The sequence below is a fragment of the Astyanax mexicanus genome, chromosome 18 (assembly GCF_023375975.1).
Source record: "Astyanax mexicanus isolate ESR-SI-001 chromosome 18, AstMex3_surface, whole genome shotgun sequence".
In the NCBI taxonomy this organism is placed as follows: domain Eukaryota; kingdom Metazoa; phylum Chordata; class Actinopteri; order Characiformes; family Acestrorhamphidae; genus Astyanax; species Astyanax mexicanus.
Genome location: NC_064425.1, coordinates 22,053,846 through 22,075,697, shown reverse-complemented (window position 1 = coordinate 22,075,697; position 21,852 = coordinate 22,053,846). Strand labels below are relative to the sequence as shown.

Genomic DNA, 21,852 nt, shown 5'->3' with positions numbered 1-21,852 from the left:
TAACAACTCATCCCAGCATCAAAGGTCAACATTTTACAACTACGCTTCTCAGCGCCAATCAGCACAAATCAACTGCAAGGCTTGGGCATTGTTGATCTAGCGGACCAAGACGCTGCCACTATGATCTGAGGATCACCTTGTTCAATCAAATCGCCAGGTCACGTTGCCATGTTATGCTGCCATCAGCAGCCAGACCCTGAGAGAGCACAGTTCGTGCCTTGCTCTCTCTGTCTGGGTAGATGGCGCTCTCTATTAGTTTCTCAGGGGGACATCTGTGAAAAATATTTCACACACTTGCATCCAGACTGCAATAGGAAAAACAGGAGGACCAGTGAGTTTTTTGGCTTTCTTGGTCACATGACATCGTTTTCATTAGCTCCTCCATATCCATATCTATATCTGTTGTGTTTATGTTGTGAAATGCGCGCGTCCAAATAGTAATTACGGGGATAGGCACTGGACAAAAAGCTTTTTTATTAAGCGTGAGGTGACAAAACTCTAAGATGTGGGTCTAGATGGAACTAAAATAACCGGAGGACCACGGAGTTCAGCGAAAAACAGTAGGTAATTCAGCCTGTAATTTTCTCAGAGGAGGTCTGAGAAACACTCATACATGGTCGTTCTGGACGGGAATAAAATCACAGAGGACCCTACATAAAAGAGAAAATTATCACAGGACCCCCTAAAAACTAATCACATCCACATAGGGCTTTAGAGTGCGCTGGCTACTCAGTGACACTACATCAGTGGCAGTTCACACAGAGGCAGTGTCTTGGCTTCACATGTATAGTCAGAGGCATGTACTTGTCTTGGGCATTGTGCAGCAGCTAGGCCTCAAGGGCAACTCATATTGTTACAGACGCCCTTGTCTTCTTAAATATCTTCCTTTAAAAAAATAATCTAAGCCTCTGTAATCATCAAAACCCTGCCGTACGCCTTGAACTTCTCAGTCTGTCTGACCACGGTCCATCCCCTTTTTGTGTAAGCTAATCTCGACCTCTACAGGATGTGAGCTCACTCAGCTGTGGCCCTGTGTATAAATAACAGTATAAAAGGGACGGGGAGCAGCCACTTTATCTCGACATGCCTTACAGGACCACCCTACGCACAGCATCTGAGTCACCTTGGCACTGCCCTTGCTCAGCCTGAACAGTCGTGCCCTTTAAGTAGAAGGTGGAATACAGCATAGTTACAGTTTGTCCAACCAGTGGCAATTATACAGCCAGTTAGGGCCCAGGGCAAAAACTCACAGGGGAGCTTTCAACCAGCATTCATTACTATACTGTACACAGGTTAATCACTGTATATAAATCTGACACAAATCTTTTTTACATTATGGAAATATACAGTTTCAGCATCATAAATCCAGTAATATAAAACTATAGATATGTAAAATACTGTAAAATATAGTCACTCTCTTTTTGTCATTACAAATTTTGCGCATTCCTACTGCTATAGTTTAATGTTTGTCATCCTTCAGAGGGCATGGCCTTTGTTGGCTTCATATGTTGTTGCTGTTGCACTTGCACTTGCAGGTGAAATAGATGGATGCCATTGTTGGGGTGCCCTGGTGTTTATGTTACTTTTGACTCATTTTGTTTCTTAATGTTACCTTTACCTCTTTCAGGCTCTTTTAGTTAGACTGTTATACATGGATCCTGCAGAGCTGTTAAAAACTGTAATATCTTGTGATAATATCTTTAATTTTTTTTATTTCTCTCTTTTTCTAAAAGGAACCAATTCTATGTGTTTACATGTTTTCAAATATATGGCTTCCCACGTGTCTGGCCTGACACTCATTGAATTGTTTAAACGTTGGGGTTTTTTGCTACCTGCTTCAGACCAACTGCTCACCCCCAAGGGGCATTTTTTATTTAAACAATTTATCAATATAAACAATATATCAGCTTGCTTAGAGTATTACAATATATTGTGATTTTTTTACCACGTTTTTGCCATTACACAGGCTTACTTTTAAGGGAAGGATTTCTGATAGGTTTTAGATCATTGCTGTAAGGATTTAATTGTATTCAGCAATGTCAGCAAGAGTGTTGAATGATTACCATCCCACTACACCTATCACCAGCTCCTCAACTGACCAATTTAGTGTTTAAAGATCTTCTTGGGTGTCGTCGTCGTGGAACACCCACTTCATGTCCTATCTCTGACATCACCCGTTATATGGAACTTGGCCTTAAATTTAATGAAAGATACTAGTAGTAGGGTTCACTCCAAATAATGCCGCAACTTGGTTTTGCAGAACACCAGATTGAAGTTGCCCTATCCAGATCAGTCAAATGTGGCATGAGGATTCTTGGAGCACTGTAGCACTGTAGGGCCCATGCTCACAGGTGCTGCCAATCAGGTGCCAATTAGGAGATGCCAGAAGTTCAAAACAAGTGTCAATAACAGCAGCAAAATAAGCTGTTTGGAACTGGCAGAGAAGATCTGGCAAATTTTTCATGGGTGCAGCCCACATTCTCATCCCACAAACTGTGGCTCCTAGTGGTTCAGGGAATTGGAAGATCGTCGGTTCGAATCCTGTTCATGTAGCTTGCCATCGGCTACCAGAGCCCTGAGAGAGCACAATTTGCTTTGCTCTCTCTGGGTGGGTAGAGGGCGCTCTCTCCTCACATCACTCCAAAGGGTGATGTCGTTTAGCACAAGGAGTCTGTGAGCTGATATATTGGAACCGAGTCACTGCGTCTTCCTCCGAGTGCGCTGTGATGCTACTGGGCAATGCTACATCAGCAGCAGTTCAAAAAGAAGTTTATCAGAGGAGGCATGTGCTAGTCTTCACCCTCCTGGTGTTGAGGCATCACTAGTGATAGGGGGAGTCCTAATGAGTGGGTTGGGTAATTGGCAGTGTAAACTGGGAGAAAATATGATAAAGAAATTGAAAATAAGATTATATAAAAAGAGAAATTAACAGTCTTTTCAACGGTATAGGAGTTATTGCCATGAAGCCTTATTACCACACAGAAATCATCCACCAAACGCCAACTTCCTTTCTTTTTGTGCTGAGGTGAGCGATACTGGGAATTTTGGTATCGATCCAATACCAAGTAAATGCAGGGCCAGTATTGACGATATCGATACCGATACTTTTTAATATTTAAGCTTCATAGATCCAAAGGATCCAAAAGACCTAGAATAGAATTTCGCCAAACATTGTACGTGACAACAAAATAATTTATTATCACAATCAACATTTTTGTTTAGAAATAATGGAACAGTAACAAAACAAAGTTTGCCTTAACATTAGGAAAATTATGTTTTTTTTTTTGAGGTAGGAAAGAAGAAACCACAATACAAAAATAAAATAAATTAATAAATAAATGAATTATCTTCTCACTAGACATCTTTTCTAGTTCTTTGTTTCTTTTTTTAAAGTAGAATTGTTCTTAGTAAAAACAATATAAAAAATAAGGATTTTTTTTTTTCTTTTAGTGCAGATCTGTTTTTTCTTAAATAAACAGAGTGTAAAAAAAAGGAGAGAAAAAGAGCTTGAGTATCAATATTTTTTACACAAGTATTGCTCAATACCAATACCAGCGTTGGTATCGATAGTATCGATATTTGGATCGATGCGCCCACCTTTAGCATCTGCAGTCTGAGTAGGTTCAGCTGCACTGGAGGCTGGAGCTCCTCCATCCAACATCCATCCATCCCTCCCACCCAGCCCAGCACCCACCCAGCCCGGGGCAAGCCCCTTCCTTGTTGTTGCTGAGAGCTGCTGGAGGTTGAGCTGCTCTGCTTTCTGAGCGAGGGGGCTTTCCTCCACACTTCAGGACACATGCGCTGGCCAGCGGCAGCCTGCAGCTCCAGGACCGGACCGAGGCTTCCAGCATGGAGGTACAGACCACCGTCACACGCTTTTATATTCACCACAGGAGGTGTTCGGGTGGGTTCACACAGCTTCACACACGCTTCACGTCAAGAGTGAGAGAGTGACACAGGCGAAGTTTAGTTTACGCTGTTTTTTACACTGTTACTCAAAAACAGCGAGTCAAGCGCTTGTTTTAGCCACTTAAGTGGAAAAATTGGTTACATAGATCTAAATTAACAAGATAGTTATTACCAAATTTGCGTAAACTGCGTAAATTCAGAAAACAGTAAAACAGTGACATAGACTACAGCTAATATTTGCGGGTTTTGGTGTATACCTATCATGAATTCTAATATACTGTATGCTGAAATTTAAAGCTAAGAAAAAAAATAAGACCAATTAAAAATAATGAGTTTCATTGATTTTACCAAATTGAAAACCTCTGGAATATAATCAAGAGGAAGATAGATGATCACAAGCCATCAAACCAAGCTGAACTGCTTGATTTTTTTGCATCAGGAGTGCAGGCATAAAGTTATCCAAAAGCAGTGTGTAAGGCTGGTGGAGAATAACATGCCAAGATGCATGAAAACTGTAATTAAAAACCAGGGTTATTCCACCAAATATTGATTTCTGAACTCTTAAAACTTTATGAGTATGAACTTATCTTTTTAGAGGTCTAAACGCTCTGCATAGTCATGTCATAATACTGATACTGATGTGCAATATTACCAGACATGTTTACAGTACAGACTTGAGAATAAAGACTCAGACTTCAGTAAAAGTACAAGTGCTTTAACATAAAAGTGACTTGAGTAGAAGTTTAAGTGTTCTTTAACCCTTTCAGACCTGAATTATGTTCCAAGAAAAAATGAAGAAAAAAAAACAAAGCTGTTTTCCGTCTGTAATAAACACAAAATTAGACACTACTATCCAAGTTTATAAATAAATACAGATAACATTTTTTTATTCCTAAACATAATAAGAGAATTCCAAATCACAAAGAATTAGTAAAAATGAGCTTGTATTACTTTGCCTCATTTATTATGTAGTGCTGACCTTTCAGTGCAGTGCGTGGGAATAAGCTACTGTTTCATTGGCTGGTTTATGATCTATTCTGATTAGTTCTGATCAGTTCTGATGGTTTATGATCTATTCTGATCAGGTCCCAAATAAGAGATCTGTGCAACAAAACATTTGAAAAAAGAACAACATGATATTTGTTGTAATTGACGCAGGGTCTGGAAGGATTAATCACCACACTTAAGTGGAATTAGTAAAGTCTTCTCATTTTTTGTACTTAAGTTTTGCAAGTAGTTCATAGTAAAATATGCACCTCAAGCACTGAAAGTAAAAGTGAAGGAAAGGTGAAAAAAGGAGGAGAAATAATACTCCACTAGATACATATAAAGATAGAGACACAGAATTAAAGAATTAAAAGTTAGTTTATTAAATAATTTGTCAAACTGGAGTGTTGAACAGTATTGAAATTCTGTCAGACAAGCTTAAAATGTTAGTTAACCTCCTGAGACTTAACACGCATCAAAACTAAATTTTTAATTTATTTATTTATCATCCTGTTATTACTCAAATTTTGTCAACACTGCACACCATATGAAGCTAGACAAGTTATTTAACATAAATAAACTAGTTTCAATTACAGTTTGGTAATAATGTTTACCTGGCCCATGTTTCTGTCTGGACTGGTTGTAGAAACGTATGACTGGGACGCCATATAGTTTTCAATCAATTGAGCATAATGTTATGTGACCACTAGATGACGTGTGATGGAAGTTATGAAGCTAATGCTGAACATTGCTGTGAGGATTTTGACTAATAACAAGAGCGAGCACATACTGGATGATATGTTTTTTTTCATCTCAAACAACGTCTAGGTCAGGGGTGTCCAAACTTTTTGGTTGGGGGCCAGAAGGAGAAATATATTTGAAGTCAAGGGCCACAGACTCTGTAATAAAACAAATAATGAAATTTACCACTTTAAATAATACTTTTTTCCTGATTACTATCATTTACACACCATTTTACTTGACTTACTATCTTTATCTTTGACAGTGTTGTGTAAACTAAGATTTTTCAAATTGATGTTTAATTTCATGATGTCTCTTAATATTAAACTCCTTAATTACGGCAACTTTTAGACTCTTTGGCCCGTTTTTCTGTGCTAGAAATGAGCACTCTCTCTGCTTTTAGACTCTTTAGCCCCGTTTTTCTACGCTAGAAATGCGTACCCTCTCCTCTTTTGGACTCTTTGCCCCGTTTTTCTGCACTAGAAATGCGCACCCTGTCGGCTTTTAGACCCTTTGCCCCGTTTTTCTGCGCTAAAAATGCGCACCCTCTCCGCTTTTAGACTCTTTTCCCCGTTTTTCTGCACTAGAAATGCGCACCATCTCCGCTTTTAGACCCTTTGCCCCGTTTTTCTGCGCTAAAAATGCGCACCCTGTCGGCTTTTAGACTCTTTTACCCCGTTTTTCTGCGCTAGAAATGCGCACCCTCTCCGCTTTTAGCTTTGAATCTCGCATTATAAAAACCTGCTTAACTGCGGGCCAACTTCTATTTCTGAAATACCTCTCGGGCCGCTCCAAAAAAGGAAACGGGCCGCAAATGGCCCACGGGCCGTAGCTTGGACACCCCGGTCTAGGTTATTACAGAGGTAGTGGATGGAGCTCCATCACTTCAGAGAATGATGAGCGGCTCTTTTTAAATCATATAGCTGATGCTCGCCATTGGTCATGGTGTCTACAGACTCATGTGAATCTGCTGAAAAGCTTTAGAATCGTATTGAATTCACTAAAGAGCTGTGTTGACAATTCTGAACATATGGCTTATAGATGTACACAAGATGTTAGTCTCCAGTTACATTGTATTGGATTGTGGTATTGTCTGTCTTGTCTGCAGAATGCAGTGTAATAAAAAACCCTGCTACTGAATCAGCCAGTCAGAATGTCATAAATGGTATTGTGATATTGTGGTACTGATGGTCTGTGAATGGAGCTGTCACAGTCAGAAATGAAGGCCTGCTCAGGCTGTAGTTCAGCTCAGTGAAAGAGGAAAACGTGAGCCTCGTACAGAAAGTGCACATTCCTGCTGCGTTGGTGAAACAAGTGCAGTGGTTTTGCTCTGAGACTGTGCATGTGAGGGCACTTCCTCACATAGTGCATGCTGCTGGTTTCCTTACTGCTCTCAGAAATGCCTGAGTTTGCTCAAATATCCGCCCAGACCTGCTGATGCTGTCAGACTGAACCCAAAGAAAACTTGCGCTTCTCAGCTGAGCACTGCATGTGACCAGCAGCAGTGGAGAAAGATAGAGAGAAGCTGAAAAAGAGACATAGGATAAAATACAGAGAAAGAGATCAAAATGCAGATCAAGACAGAAAGGTAAATGAATGTTTGTGCGTATGTAGGAAAGAGAGAGAGAGATGGAAAGAGAGAGAAAATGATGTTCGGTACAAAAAGAGGAGGGAAAATACAGAGTGAGAAACAGAGTAAAAGATTGTTTAAGAGAGAGAGAAAGAAAGAGAGAGAGTGGAGTGGAGTAGCAGTGAAACACCAATAGATACACGAGGAGAAAAAAAATAGTGAGAGGTTGAATCAGATGGAAAAATAGTGAAAGAAGTGCAACATAAGTAAAGAGAGAGACAGTGAAAGGATGAGAGAAAGAGAAAGTGATACAGAAGCAATAAAAGAGTTAGAAAGAGAAAGATGTAGACAACATGCCTGAATTCTCTCAAATATCAGCTCAGGCCTGCTGATGCTGTCAGAATGGATACAAAAGAAAAGGCAAAAGAGAGAGAAAGAAAGACATGTTTAAAGATAGGAAGAGAACACACAGATCCAGATGAAAAGATAGCTAAACTATTTGAGAAGCATATACAAAGAAAAGGAATGAAAAGAAACAGAAAGTGAGAGAATCAGAGGGAGATGTAGAGAGACAAAGACAGAGAAAGGTACAGAGAGACCATAAAAGAAAGTGAGAAAGTTAGAGAGAAATGGTAAAAGAGTAAGAACAGTTGATAGGATGAAAGATTATGATGAAGGGAGAGAGCAAAAGATTGAGAATGAAAGACTCATATGGTGAATGAGGTAGAGAGAGGCAGGGAACATGAGGTAAGAGGTGGAGGAAAAAAGCAAGAGTAAGAGATGTAGATATAGTGGAATAAAGTGAGAGGGAGAGAGATAGGAAACATGAGAGTGAGAGAACAAGAGACAGATAGACAAATAGTGAAGAAGAACCGGCAAAGAGAGATAGAAAAATGATAAAAGAGGGGTGAGAGAAAGAGGGAAAAAGTGAGTGAGAGAGGTAAAGAGATACAAGGACTGTGAAAAAGTGAGGAATAGTTTTGCAAGAAAAGAGCAAGAAAAATAGAGAATAGGAAAAAATGATAAAAGAATTAGAGAAAAAAGGTAGAGAAATAAACAATAAAATAGATAGATAGGTAGATACAGAAAAGAAGAGGGGAGTGGGAGAAAGAGACAGTAAGAGAGAGTAATAGAGCTACTAAAAGAATGAGAGGCAGAGACAGTAAAAGCGAAAATACAAAGTAGAGACAGAGCAAAAAGAGAAAAAAGGAGAAAAAGAAGTGAGATGTAGAGAGCGAAACAGTGAAAGAAATGGAGACAGTCAAACATAGAAAGAGAAAGAGAGGAAAAGGATGATTGACTTTTAATAGATTGTGCTAAAGAGAAAAAGATAGATGGATAGAGAGAGCGAGAGAGAGAGAGTGAGAGAGAGAAAGAGAGAGAGAGAGAGAGAGAAAGAGAGAAAGAGAGAAAGAGAGAGAGAGAGAGAGAGAGAGAGAGAGAGAGAGAAAGAAAGCATGTGGGAACACAGAAGGGAAAATTCACAGCATCCTCTGGCCAGTCACCACTGTACTGAGTGGTCTGGGAGTCCCCTGCATATGTGTGTGTGTGTGTGTGTGTGTGTGTGTGGTTGGTCCCTCGTATATCTGGAGGGAGCTGAGCTGGGCTGTGCTGGCAGGGAACACAGTGTAACTGGAGTTGTGAGAGAACGGGGTGGACCTGCCAAGCATATGGGCTGCACATTTATTATGTAATGTGTTGTAGCACTGAGGCAACAATGCTGCAATGTGTCAAACCTCAAACACCACCATTAATACCATTAGCAAGCGGACAGTTATACACTGGCTGCTTTACTTTAACAGCTAACTCTAATCGCTTTTACAGGCTGACCAATCATGTTGGCCTGGAAAGCCTAATATAGAGCAAAAGATCACACAGCATAGACATAAGTACTGGGACACCTAATCTCATATTGTTCCATAATCAAAGGCCTTTATGCTGCTTTTGTTGCAGTATTCATCTCTAGTGTCAAGTGAAGGCACTAGATCAACTAGATTGTGGAGCATTGTTGTGGGGAGTTGATTGCATGTAGCAACAAGAACCTTAGTGAGAACATGGTTCAGTCTGTGATTGTTCATCTTCAACTTATCCCCAGTATTGGATGGACTCTTGGCTATTGGCTTTATCGCGTTATCTAACACATATCTTACATTATAATTGGTTCCAATAGGTTCATGTTGTTTATTGGCTTCAGACAGTCTTATTCTTTTGGCAGTATGTCTCTACATGGAATAGATAAGCTGTGTGATGTTTTCATTTGCACATTTGTGTCAGCAATGGGTGCAATCTAAAGCACTAGAAGAGGTGTCCATAAACATCAGGAGATCACTGATTCGAATCCTGTTCCTGTAGCTTGCCATCGGCTACCGGAGCCCTAAAAGAGCACAATTGGCCTTGCTCTCTCCATCACTCCAAAGGGTGATGTCGATCAGCACAAGGCGTCTGTGAGCTGATGTATCGGAATCGAGTCGCTGCGCTTTCCTCCGAGCACGCTGGCTTCTTGGCAATGCTGCATCTGACTTCACATGTATCGGAGGAGGCATGCACTAGTCTTCACCCTCCTGGTGTTGGAGCATCACTAGTAAAACAAAGTAGAAATACAATTATATCTGAATAAATATTGTATCTTTAAATATTGTGACATAATATTTATGTCATTTGGCCCACCCATAATTCCAAGTAATTTAATTTGTCGATTTTATTGGTAAATTCATCTTGAAATTGTCAAACAATATAAAATAATTTACAAATGCAAATAATTTACTGCTCAATAATTTAGCTGTTTTCTCTGAGCTGGATAACTTGCTGATGATGGCAGATTTCTATGATATGAATTTTATTGTTTTTTTTATGTTTTCTTGTAAGTTACATTGATCTTAAGTTATCGATACACAATTCAGCTAATTTTGTTAATAATGCAACCCATATTTGATTGTAATATCAGATGGTATTACAGAGACAGTTACTCCAACAAAACATTTTTCTTTCTTTCAATTTTTTTGTGCATAAAGATCAACCCCCATGTATAATAGATAATGAAGTGGACTAAAGGAAATCTCCTGATTTTAGTATTTATTTAGCAAGTTTTGCAAAGTCTCATGTAGACATTTCTGGTTGTTTGGTTCTTCTGCTGTAGTCAGCGCCTCTGGCACATTTTTAAAGCTTTCACGAGGAAACTTCAGAGCAGAAGAGGGCACATGTGATCTGAACACTTCTCTTCTTCACAATTCAACATCCAGTCTGGAACTGCTTTGCTAAAAAGAACAAAAAAAAGAAAAAAAAAAAGAAGTTTCCTCATTCTTAACACATTCTTACTGTAACAGAATAAATGCCAGTCATGAGTTACTCATAGGATGTTCAGAAGATAACAGAACATTACGTACACTAATATTTACTAAATACACCTATTTACACACACACTACATGTACATACACACAAACACATTGAACATTAAGGCATTGAGAAAGTCCAGAACACACCATCAGTTCAGTTCCGCTAGTTCAGAAGTTTGTGAGAGGTAAGGTATCGTGCTTAATATAAAAGCCTGTGTGCTGTGAATATTGTGTGCAAAACCATTACTGGGAAATGCAGTTGTGTGTCAATAATCAATAATAATTATTGATTGATTGAATGGAAACATTACACTATAAATAAAAATTGCCCTAGAGAACTTTTCAAAAATACAAAAATGCTTCTGTAACAAAACAGCAATAAACAAAGGAAACGCAAGGTAGAAGAGCTAGAAACTAGCAACAAGGGACAGAAACAGAGGGGTATTCATACAAACAGGACCAGGTGTAGGCAATCAGAAGCTTGATGAGTTAGAACGCTGTAGCGTTACGTGATAAGCAGAATCCGGAAGGTAATCACAGAAATGCTTCAGAATATAGTGGAAAGACCTTTTTATACAGTAGATACTTAACAGTTACTACAATAAAAGCAGATTAAACTTTTGAATACCCTTGATTTTTAAAGAAACAATGGATCACCTTTTTTGTGACCAAAAAACACAACAATTTAGGGTTTTGTTCCTGTATGTGGAGTGTCTGACACCAGGGCACAGGCTATATGTATTAATTACATCTTTCAGCAAGTAATTAACAGCACTGACTGCTGCCTACCTAAACGATGGCAATATGGATATCCTTATCTGGAACAATGGGATGTGCTAAAGGACAAAATAGTAGAGAAAAGTAGACAGAGCCATGTCACTCACATGACCGCTGTCATTGTCTCTGTTGGGTTAAACTGTTATTGCTTCTCCATGGCAATATTTAATCTAGTTATTGGGGCTGCTGTTCATTAGGTTCAGCTTCATTGTGGTGGAGCAGATCATGGGAGAGGAGTGGGAACAGTTCCTCGTCGGGGCTGAGTGAGGAGAACCTCAGAGAGCACAGCAAGCTAAGAACTGATGAAACTACTGATTATATCAGCCTTGTACAGACTTCAAAACTACATGCTTCACTGGATGGGCACAATAGCATAGTTCCTCTCACCACAACGGAAGAAAAGGGTGCTAAAACAGCCCAGCTTAGTCATCAAAATGCCCCTTTTTACCTACAATCTAGTGAGAAGTAAAATAGCTATGTTTTTCACACATATGTAATTATATATGGGTCTTAGCTCAAATGATGTGTTGACAGACCCATTTCAGGGGGTTATACCCCTCTAGCTCCCACCTGGCATTAGGAATGATGCCAATAGGTTCATTTTTATTTGTTTTCCCAGATTTAGAGTCTTGTATTCTATTGGTAATACTTTTCTACAGATACTAAAAAAGCTGATGTGCACGTCTGTGTCAGCAATGGGTGCAAATTAAAGTTGCAGAATGCATTCATTTAAAGGGGTGTCCAGAAACTTTTACACACCCCTTTTTACTTGAGAAGTTTCCCAGACATAGATTAAGCCTAGTCTTGGACTACATAGCATTTTGAATGGAGATTTTTTATTGAAAAGAACACATAGTCTACGACTAAACATAATCCTTGTCTGGAAAACTGCCCCACAGTATAATTGATCCAGAAATACAGTTCAAGAACAGCTTTTAATGGTAGCTAAATACAGAGGGTTTAAACTGGTCTTTGATAGTCCAGGTGATTTGAAAAATTGATCATCCTGGACACTGCAGTGGTAAACTAGCTCGGTAACCAGCTTTTGACCAGGCGACCAGGTGATCAGTAAATACTTTTATACTTTAAAAGTGACCTAATTATGAGTAATAAACATATTTTATATAAAATATGTTATAACTTACTATTGGGCTCCTCCATCCACAGTGTCATTGTTTCTGTACTGGGAATACATCACTGAAGGCATTACCACCCACAGTGGACAGCACTGTGAATTGTACATGTGAACAGACAAACAACTGGCAGGGCACCAGCAGGTTAAGCGCTGCCACTATAATTAGGAGATTGCCAGTTCGAATCCTGTTTATGTAGCTTGCCATCAGCTACCGGAGCCCTGAGAGAGCACAATTGGCCTTGCTCTCTCTGGGTGGGTAGACGGCACTCTTTCCTCATATAAGTCCAAAGGGTGAAGTCGATCAACACCAGGCGTCTGTGAGCTGATGTATTGGAACCGAGTCGCTGTGGTTTTCTCCGATTGCACCGATCACATCTCCGTAATGCTACTCGGAAATGCTACATCAGCAGCAGTTTGAATGAAAAGGTGGTGGCTGACTTCACATGTGTCGGAGGAGGGATGTGCTTGTCTTCACCCTACTGGTGTTGGGGCATCACTAGTGATAGGAGGGGGTTGAGTAATTGGCTGTGTAAATTGGGGAGAAAATGGGAAGAAAATTAGAAGGCCCAATATTAAAATAACTTTAGAATAAACAGAAAAAATCTATTCAAACAGAAACTTGAGATTGAAAAACTCTTGTAATTGCAATCGTTAGGGTTCATTTTGCTTTTACACAAAGCTGTGTGCCGTGTAGGGGGCTGATCTCTCAAGATGAATATCATATCAAGGCTGAACCCTCATTCCACCACAACCGCAATCCCAAAAGCTTTCCTAAAACCTACAAGATTTCCTACACAGATCCCCGAAAAGCAATCCATAACCTCTGGTGATGATCCTGAACGGAAGGTTTTACAGTAGTCAACAAGGCACGAGCTGAGTAATTCAGCAGCAGCACATTAACCCAGAAACAGAGGAAGTGGAGGACGTTAAGCATGTGAGATGTTAGCAGCGAGAGGAAGCTTTATGTCTCGTGACTTTTACATTGCTGTGCATCTGGAGCAGCCTTTATGCATTGCTGTATGCTTGGAATGTGTGTAAGTGCATGTCTGGACCATTTCAAAGCACTCCAGTGTGCTCGGCCCCATCCTGTCCCGATGCATTAATAATGAGAAGAATCTGTTATCTTCTCAAGCCACGATTGCTCGACATTCCAGTGGATTTGCCCAGACGTGCCTTGATCTTACAATACATATTTTAGGGGACTCAGAAAAAAGAGCAGCAGACATGTGGGTCATGTGCTATATTTGGATGTAATCTTTATTGTTACACAAATACAGTACATTTATAGAGATGCCTGTTTATCTGTAACACCTTAGCCCATGCCGTCCTTATGTAACCTAGTCAAGCCTTTGCTGTGTATGTGTCATGTCGGTTTTTGTTTCTTAGTCTTAGTTTCTTAGTCTGTGTTTCTTAGTCTGTGTTTCTTAGTTTAATATTATCCTAGCCTTGTTTTTTTGTAAGTTTTTTGCGTTACCCGCGTTTTGTTTATTGTTTTATTTTATCTTGTTTGTTTAAATAATATATATTGCACTTACGTCCATCCATCCCTCCCACCTTCGTAACATTATCTAGGATATTAAAAAGAGTTTATCCTGCTTTCGTTGGGCTTTTATATCTCTGTCGAGTGAAGGAGAATTTGATTGCATTTAAGGAAAATAGTGTTAGTAAGGTCAGAATGTTGCGTTGATCACTATCCTACCTCATAACCAATTCACTGTAGATTGGTTCACCATCATTCCAAATAATTCAGTTCCACTGCTCCACAGCTTAATGCTAGGCCCAAGATTGGCCTAAGGCATTATGCCAAAACTAATAATTTACACAGCTTCAGTTTTAAATAGCTGAATGATTTTTATAGACAGGATGACCGCAAACATTTGGACGAATATTTGACATAAGTATTCCTACAGGTATGAACAGGGCCTTAATACTGTCACATAAAACTGTCACATCTAAAATTTAGCTTATCAGGATTGAAGAGTATTATTACTAGACCACAACATAGAAATTTAACACAACAAAGGATTCCAAAGAAAAATAATCAGCATATACTAATGGATTAGTCAACCAGGACATCCACTAGTCACTGTCAGGCCTCTAAGATGGAAAACCATGGATGTAGGCAGGCTAGCATCTGGGAATTAAACAAAAAAAGACAGATCACGCAGTTTGCTTGTTAACTTTATTGTGAAAGATGTTAAAACACTTTCTGCTGCATATAAAAGTAGAAAAAGTAGTGATTTCCCAAATGTGTGTTTGCTTTAGCTATGAAAATTACGTCAAGTTGACTCTACTTTTTTATTATATTACTTTTTTATTAGTCGAAAAGTAAAAATGACTTGTCATGCAATTACTAGTTAAAAATAGGTCTTTATAGGGCAGCTTCCACTTAGGTTGCCTATATATTTGTTGGAATAACCCTGTTTCTTAATCACAGTTTTATGCCTCTTGGCATGTTCCCCTCCACCAGTCTTACACACTGCTTTTGAATAACTTTATGCCACTCCTGGTGCAAAAATTTCAAGCAGTTCAGCTTGGTTTGATGGCTTGTGATCATCAATCTTCCTCTTGATTATATTCCAGAGGTTTTCAATTTGGTAAAATAAAAGAAACTCATAATTTTTAAGTGGTCTCAAATTTTGTTCCTAGAGCTATATAGAACATGGGGATATAGGAGTAGAGGTACATGCATGTACATTTTTTAGTGGTCTCTTATTTTTTTTTACTAGAGCTGTATATCAGAGACATAAAATGGGCTTAAAATTAGAACAGTGTAGTCTATTGCCATTATAACTTCATCCATATAAGGGGGAAAGAAAGTCAAATAACTTTTCAAGTATACAAGCTGCTGAATGAATGAAGAGGCTTGTGATTCCAGTGGAAAAGCGATGATGCTATGATTTCAAAAACATCATGTTTTCCTGGAAACCTGGAGCGACAGAGAGTACTTGCGAGTCTGTTCTAGTTTTTCTAGCATTAACAAGACCTGGAGCTGTCTGCTGTTTAATAGAGTCACTGCTTGGCAGGAAGACTCGGCCTAGACCCAATGCGCTCCAGCTTTAATCCACCACGCTTTGAATGAGCGTAAACATTAGTATGACTGAGTTTTGTTCAGTACCAGACACGGGTGGTGGAGCTTCTAATTCCATCACTTCTTCTTCCTCTTGTCTGCTTTCACCTCCTTCCGCTCTTACAGGGTCTTTCCTTTTAAGATTCATCATCTTCGCCTCAGGTTCCCTTGCACATACAATATATCCTGAGGAAAGGATTGAGTGACTATATTTGGATGTGAAATATATGAGGAACTTGGAAGGGCTTTTTTGATGAATTGTAATAATTTCTTTTTTATAGACAGTAGAGTTTATAGTGCGTAGAATCATGTGTCTGTGCTGCTGATGTGATGATAATCATAGTTTGACAAAGACGGTGTTTGAGGATTTGTTAGTTCTCAGGACTGTGAAGTTTTCTGGGAAGTCATCTGAACTGAAGTCATCCTATCAGTATGATGTGTGGCTGCAGAAAAAGTGCAATAGAGGACTTTTTGTTCCCTTTAGTAGAGGGCATTGCACTTAAAACTAGGTCATTTAATCCACATGTTCAAGCTGACAGTTTGATTCACATTTAGAAGAAATAATGCAGTAAATACTGATACTCAATATTTTTTATGTGCATGTCATGTACAGTTTTCTTCAGCAATATCTAAAAGCCCAGGGCTTTTAAACTGGACCTTAAATCCAGTTTCCATTCCTGGATTTTGTTCTGGCTTGACGTTAAGGGAACACTGAATGTAAAAGATTGGCCTCAGAGTGTCACATCTACCAGTGATTATGCAAGTCCAGGACTGGAAACTGGATTCAAGGTTCAGACTAAAAAGAAACATATAAACATTTATAAAATGTGTAGAAAATGAGACTTAAAAACACCATAATGTACCAGCACACGTCCACCGGCTTGACCCCCAACACTACACCCACCTGTATATGATGAAATTTCAAGTAAATGGCAAAACCTCTAAATAATCACTGTCCAGTCAAGGCTTATTAAAGGTAACTAGGCCCAGCTACCTCAGACAAGCTTTCAGAATTTTACAAGTATATTTTTAAATTATTACATTAGAAGTTTGGAAGAAGAGTGAATTGACCCATGGTAAAAAAGTGATTTTTATCTTTCAATTCAACAATTCATTATCCATCAATTTACAGCTCTGGAAAAAATAAAGAGAGACCACTTCAGTTTTTGAATCAGTTTCTCTGATTTTGCTATATTTATAGGTTTGAGTAAAATTAACATTCTTGTTTTATTCTATAAATTACAGACAACATTTCTCCCAAATTCCAAATATAAATATTGTCATTTAGAGCATTTATTTGCAGAAAATGAGAAATGGCTGAAATAAAAAATGCAGAGCTTTCAGACCTCAAATAATGCAAAGAAAACAAGTTCATAATTATAAAAGATATGAACTTGTTTAAGAGTTCAAAAACCAATATTTGGTGGAATAAACCTGGTTTTTAATCAGTTTTCATGCAATTTGCCGTGTTCTCCTCCACCATTCTTACACACTGCTTTTGGATAACTTTATGCCTTTACTCCTGGTCCAAAAATTCAAGCAGTTCAGCTTGGTTTGATGGCTTGTGATCATCCATCTTGTGATCAACCTCTTATATGCCAGAGGTTTTTAATTTGGTAAAATACAAAATACTCTTTTTTTTCAGAGCTGTATATACTGCTGTTGGCACATAAGTGGTTTTTACAAACAGTATCTCTACAGGAGGTGTGGCCTTTGCTCACCACTGCATTTATTACACATAATAAATGTCAATACATTGTGTTGTATTATTATTACACATATAAAACATGTTCTACTTCACATTTGTTGTGTTTATTCATACACAATGATAAAATATGAAAACACTGTATATAAATTTGATTTCATCTTGTGTAATTAGTTAAAAAACTCTTACTCTATAAATTAATGTTTGAATCTTTAAAGGTTTGTGAGAAATCTATTTAGATTTTGTTTGTTTGAGGGTGTGTTTCTATACATCGCCGGCTGCAAATGTTACCCAAGCCTCTTCCTGCACAGGCTGTGTTTTTGTGTTGTCTCATCCTCCTATCACTGATTCACAGACTTCCTGTGTCAGAGGATGATGGAGGGGGAGATAATGAGGTGTTTTTTTTCTGTACTCTGATCAGTGCTTTTCAGTTTTTTGAATTGCACGTCTTATATTAACATTGATAAAATGACAGTAACCTTATGATGTAACTGTTTACCAGAGGGTTTACCACACATAGATTATGCCTAATCTTTAGAGTTTAGATTCTCTACCCGAGCCCGACCCCGGTGCCCAAGAAAATGGTCTGTGATCTAGACGCCTGTTTTTTATGGTATTTTTATTTGATATAAAGCTATGGCTTGATAATCTTTTTTCTGTGCAAAAGTAAAAAAAAAATCAAATTGTACTTATGTCACATTAAATATCTACTAGAGACAGATTGTATCTGTACAGTATCATTTATTTCAATACCTTCTTCACCTTGGGTTCTCCGCTGTGCCAGCCGGCCCAGTAAATAGCTGTTTTTGTGTTTTTGCACTTTAATATTTTATATCCTTAAATATTGTTAATTATCTTAGAGTAGATTAAGTAAATTAATTTATTTTTTCTTGGCTGATTTCAGTTTAATGATGATGTGCAGTGCATAACCATTTTTTATGTTTTTTGTGTGTTTTTAGACGTAGGCTATAAGCTCAATATAAAAGTATATAAAGTATTTTATATTCTTAAACCATGTTAAATGATATTAGATTAGAGAAAAGTCATTCAGATATCATTCTTGTAGGCTTATTTACAGATTTTTCATAAATAATCGTATAATAGGTCTATGCTTCTTTAGTGTTGCAATGTTAATTAACATAACTCTGAACAGATTTCTCTCATTTATATAGCTTGTAAATGTTTTAAAAAACTACGTTTTTATGCTCTACTTACTAAAAAATGTCTGGTTTAAATCGGGCTAAAGCTCGTAATAAACATTTATTTGGCGGGTCGGGTCGGGCTTGGGTAGAAAGTGCATGGGCTAGTCTTGGACAGTCTTGGACAGACACAGAAGTTGTCAGAAACAGTGTAAGTTTATAGGCTAGGCTTAGGCTTAATCTGATGCTGCATTTGAGTGGTTTTATGTATTGGAAAGTACATTTTTTATCGCTTGTAAGTTGTACTCAAACAGCCAACAGTGTGGTGTTTAAAAGTGAAAAACGTGGATTTTATATGATACATGCATTTCCAACATGTGACACATACTGCAACTTTTACATTTTCCACATGTTTTCACTCATAATAGCTCACATTTATCAAACATCTTTTTGTGTATGAACTTGTTTTGTGGGTGAATCCTCTGTTGAATAATCAAACTTAGTGAAGTTGTATTTACTAGTTTTTAAAACTAGCCATCTAATGTATACAACCTTTCATTGAGGAATTGAACACTGCATGAAAAATGTGGGAAACCAGTTTTAATTAAATCATAGTAACGTTTATGACTTAACTCTATTCATGCGTTTTGTTTATGTGCATTTACATACAAGCATACTGAGATCAAATACTGTAGATGTAAGAAATACCAATTACAGGAAGGTCCTCTGCATTTCACCTTGAACATGATGCCTCCAAGCCCAGAACTATAGAAATCTGCGGCTTGCGGGAAACATTCTTCCCTCTGGACAAGATTGTATTTCAAGGTCACCAGCAGACAAATGACCCAAGCCTGCCTGGCCACTCAGCTGGGTTTTTCTCAGGCCCCAAAGACCCTAAAATAGAGTTGGCTGGGTTCTCTCTCTCCCACAGAAGACCCCTCTAGCTCTCCCAGAACCACCAGCTCTTATCTTATAGGGTTAAAACTGGGATTCTTAACCTTAGGTGGCCACCAGGTTTTCCCATACATGGTGTAGCTTGCCTGGAAACTTCAGAGATCATGTAACTAATCACTTTAAAAATAAACAAAATACACTATAAATATAGTGTAAAAATGTACTCAAGTTTGATTGTTCAAGTGTGATTATGCCGTAGACGTTTCCAAATAGGGATGCACCAGAATCAAGATTTTTGGCAGAAACCAAACCCTAACTAAGTGAAACATTTGTCCAGGGTCCAAATACACAATACTAAACATCAATTTTGCTATTCATTTTGCTATGCAAAAGTACATTGGAGAAATATCTATTAAACCTTTTTTTCTTTTTTCTAATTCTTTTTTCCCCACTTTCTCCCCAATTTACATGGCCAATTACCCAACCCACTCAGTTCAGTAGTGATGCCCCAACACCAGGAGGGTGTAGATTAGCACATGCCTCCTCCAATACATGTGAAGTCTGCCTTCGCCTCTTTTAAAGCTGCTGCTGATGCAGCATTACCGAGTAGCATCACAGCGCTCTCAGAAGAAAAGCGTAGCGACTCGGTTCCGATGCATCAGCTTACAGATGCCTTGTGCTGCAGACATCACCCTTTGGAGTGATGTGGGGAAAGAATGCCATATAACCAGAGAGAGCAAGATCAATTGTGCTCTCTCTCAGGGTTTAGGTAGCCGATGACAAGCTACATGAACAATCTCTATTAAACTTTGAACACAACAACCTTTTTAGTTTAGAAAAGTATATACCACAGTAAGGACATATGACAGTGTTGGCTTTGCATCAGTATTGGCAGAAAACTGCTGAAACAGAAACTGCTATTAATGGACCAAGGTTTAAATTAGATTAATATTTCATACTAATATCTGATTCTATGTTTATTGCAACTAAGAAAAGCAGAATGTTTTAGGATTACTTTGGATCACTACACAAAAAAAAACAGTATTTAGTCAATTTAAGGCATTTGCAACCCTGTCACAAAACATTATATCCACAGGTACATGGTTGAGTTTTTTATTAGTTTTAGAACTAGTATTAAATGTTTATACACTGATTTGCCAAAAAGTAATTGGATCATGCAGTGCTAGCTCAGAGGATGGCTTGGGAACACCCACACCTGTATAAGTTGTGAGGTGTTATCTTGTGAGAGAGGCCAAACACTGGCCAGCATGCTCATGATAAGGCGATGTGAATTAACGAAGTCGGTGTCAGATAGAAGGCATTACCACCCACAGTGGACAGAACAGTGTGTGGTAATGATTGTGAATGGTGATGTCTGTCTAGATTTGGCTGTGCAAATTCAGAAACCACATCAACATTTAATACATGAGACACTATATACATATTTTGTGGGTCAGTTTAGCAATCTTTAGTGCTAATACATGGTACAAGTTTCTGTCCTGTGACATTTGCTTTGTCAGTGGTTGGATTTGGATATCTCCCTGTGGATTACCTAAAATATGGTCAGTGGATGGTTCTTTAGGGAACTTATTTCTGCAAACTTAAATAGAACCATTACATTATCTGAAGGTTTTCTTTTTTAAAAACTATAAAAAACATTATCTTTTGGAAGCCAATTTGGATTCTTCTAAGCATCGCTTTAAGAACATTTTTAGCATATTTTTTACAAGTATTTGATTTTCATGCTTCATATCTTTTCAGTACTGCCCTGATTATCTCACACTTGGATCACAACTGCATGTACTGAAGCTGGTCTGGCTGGAGTTCAGCTTGTGAGTGCTGCACACAGTAACTGTACTGTAGGATCTCTGTATGGCCTTTGTGCTATTATAGGAGTGTAGGTCGCTTTCGGGCTGGATAAGGAGGAAGGGCTTGGCTACAGTTCAAGTGTTTTGTACTAGAAAACAGCAGCGGTGTCTAATCAATACGACAATAGAACAACGTTCAGTAAATACTCCACTTCATTGTTTTCTTCTGAGGTTTTGCACCGCAAGCACTCGAGCACGGGGGTTTTGTTTCTAGGAGACAGGAAGGAGTTAACAATCATGGGCGCCAAAATAATGAGTCAAGGGTGGGTGGTCTCTGGGGGCTTCTGCTTATCATGGATGAAGAAAAGGAACTGCAGGAATTTCAAGGGAAGCAAACGACTGAGAAACATTTACTGTCTCTCTCTCTCTGTTTCTCTCTCTCTGTCTCTCTCTCTCTCTCTCTGTTTCTCTCTCTGACTCTCTTTTTCTCTGTGTGTCTCTCTCTCTCTGTCTTTGTATTGTTAGTATGTTTAAGCTGTGTGTGTGTATGTACTGCATGTGTGTGTGTTTTGGGTGGAGGTAGTAAGCTAGGTGAGGTCACTCTGTGTGTGTGTGTGGAAAGAGTAAAAATAAAGAGTGTCATTAAACTGGGGAATGTGTGCATATCTGTGAGACTCAGGGAAAAATACAGCGGGAGAACTGTGTTAATGTTTCCAAAGACTTTGGCTCCAGAGATCCAGACACTCAAAGCTAGGGGCAGCGGTAAGGAGGATGTGTGTGGGCA

The 21,852-nt window shown here is 38.6% G+C and overlaps 1 protein-coding gene across 2 annotated transcripts in view; it reads left to right on the top strand.

The window, feature by feature from the left end:
* Positions 1-3,714: 3,714 nt before the first annotated feature.
* Positions 3,715-21,852, top strand: part of zgc:153184 (uncharacterized protein LOC751652 homolog) — a 31,510-nt gene continuing 13,372 nt past the window's right edge. Inside the window, exon 1 of one of the 2 annotated variants that reach the window (XM_049467334.1) lies at positions 3,715-3,855. In XM_049467334.1, the coding sequence (XP_049323291.1) occupies positions 3,850-3,855 (6 nt within the window). In that variant the 5' untranslated portion in view covers positions 3,715-3,849. The remainder of the gene's footprint in view (positions 3,856-21,852) is intronic. The other variant, XM_007236725.4, reaches the window with a different exon arrangement.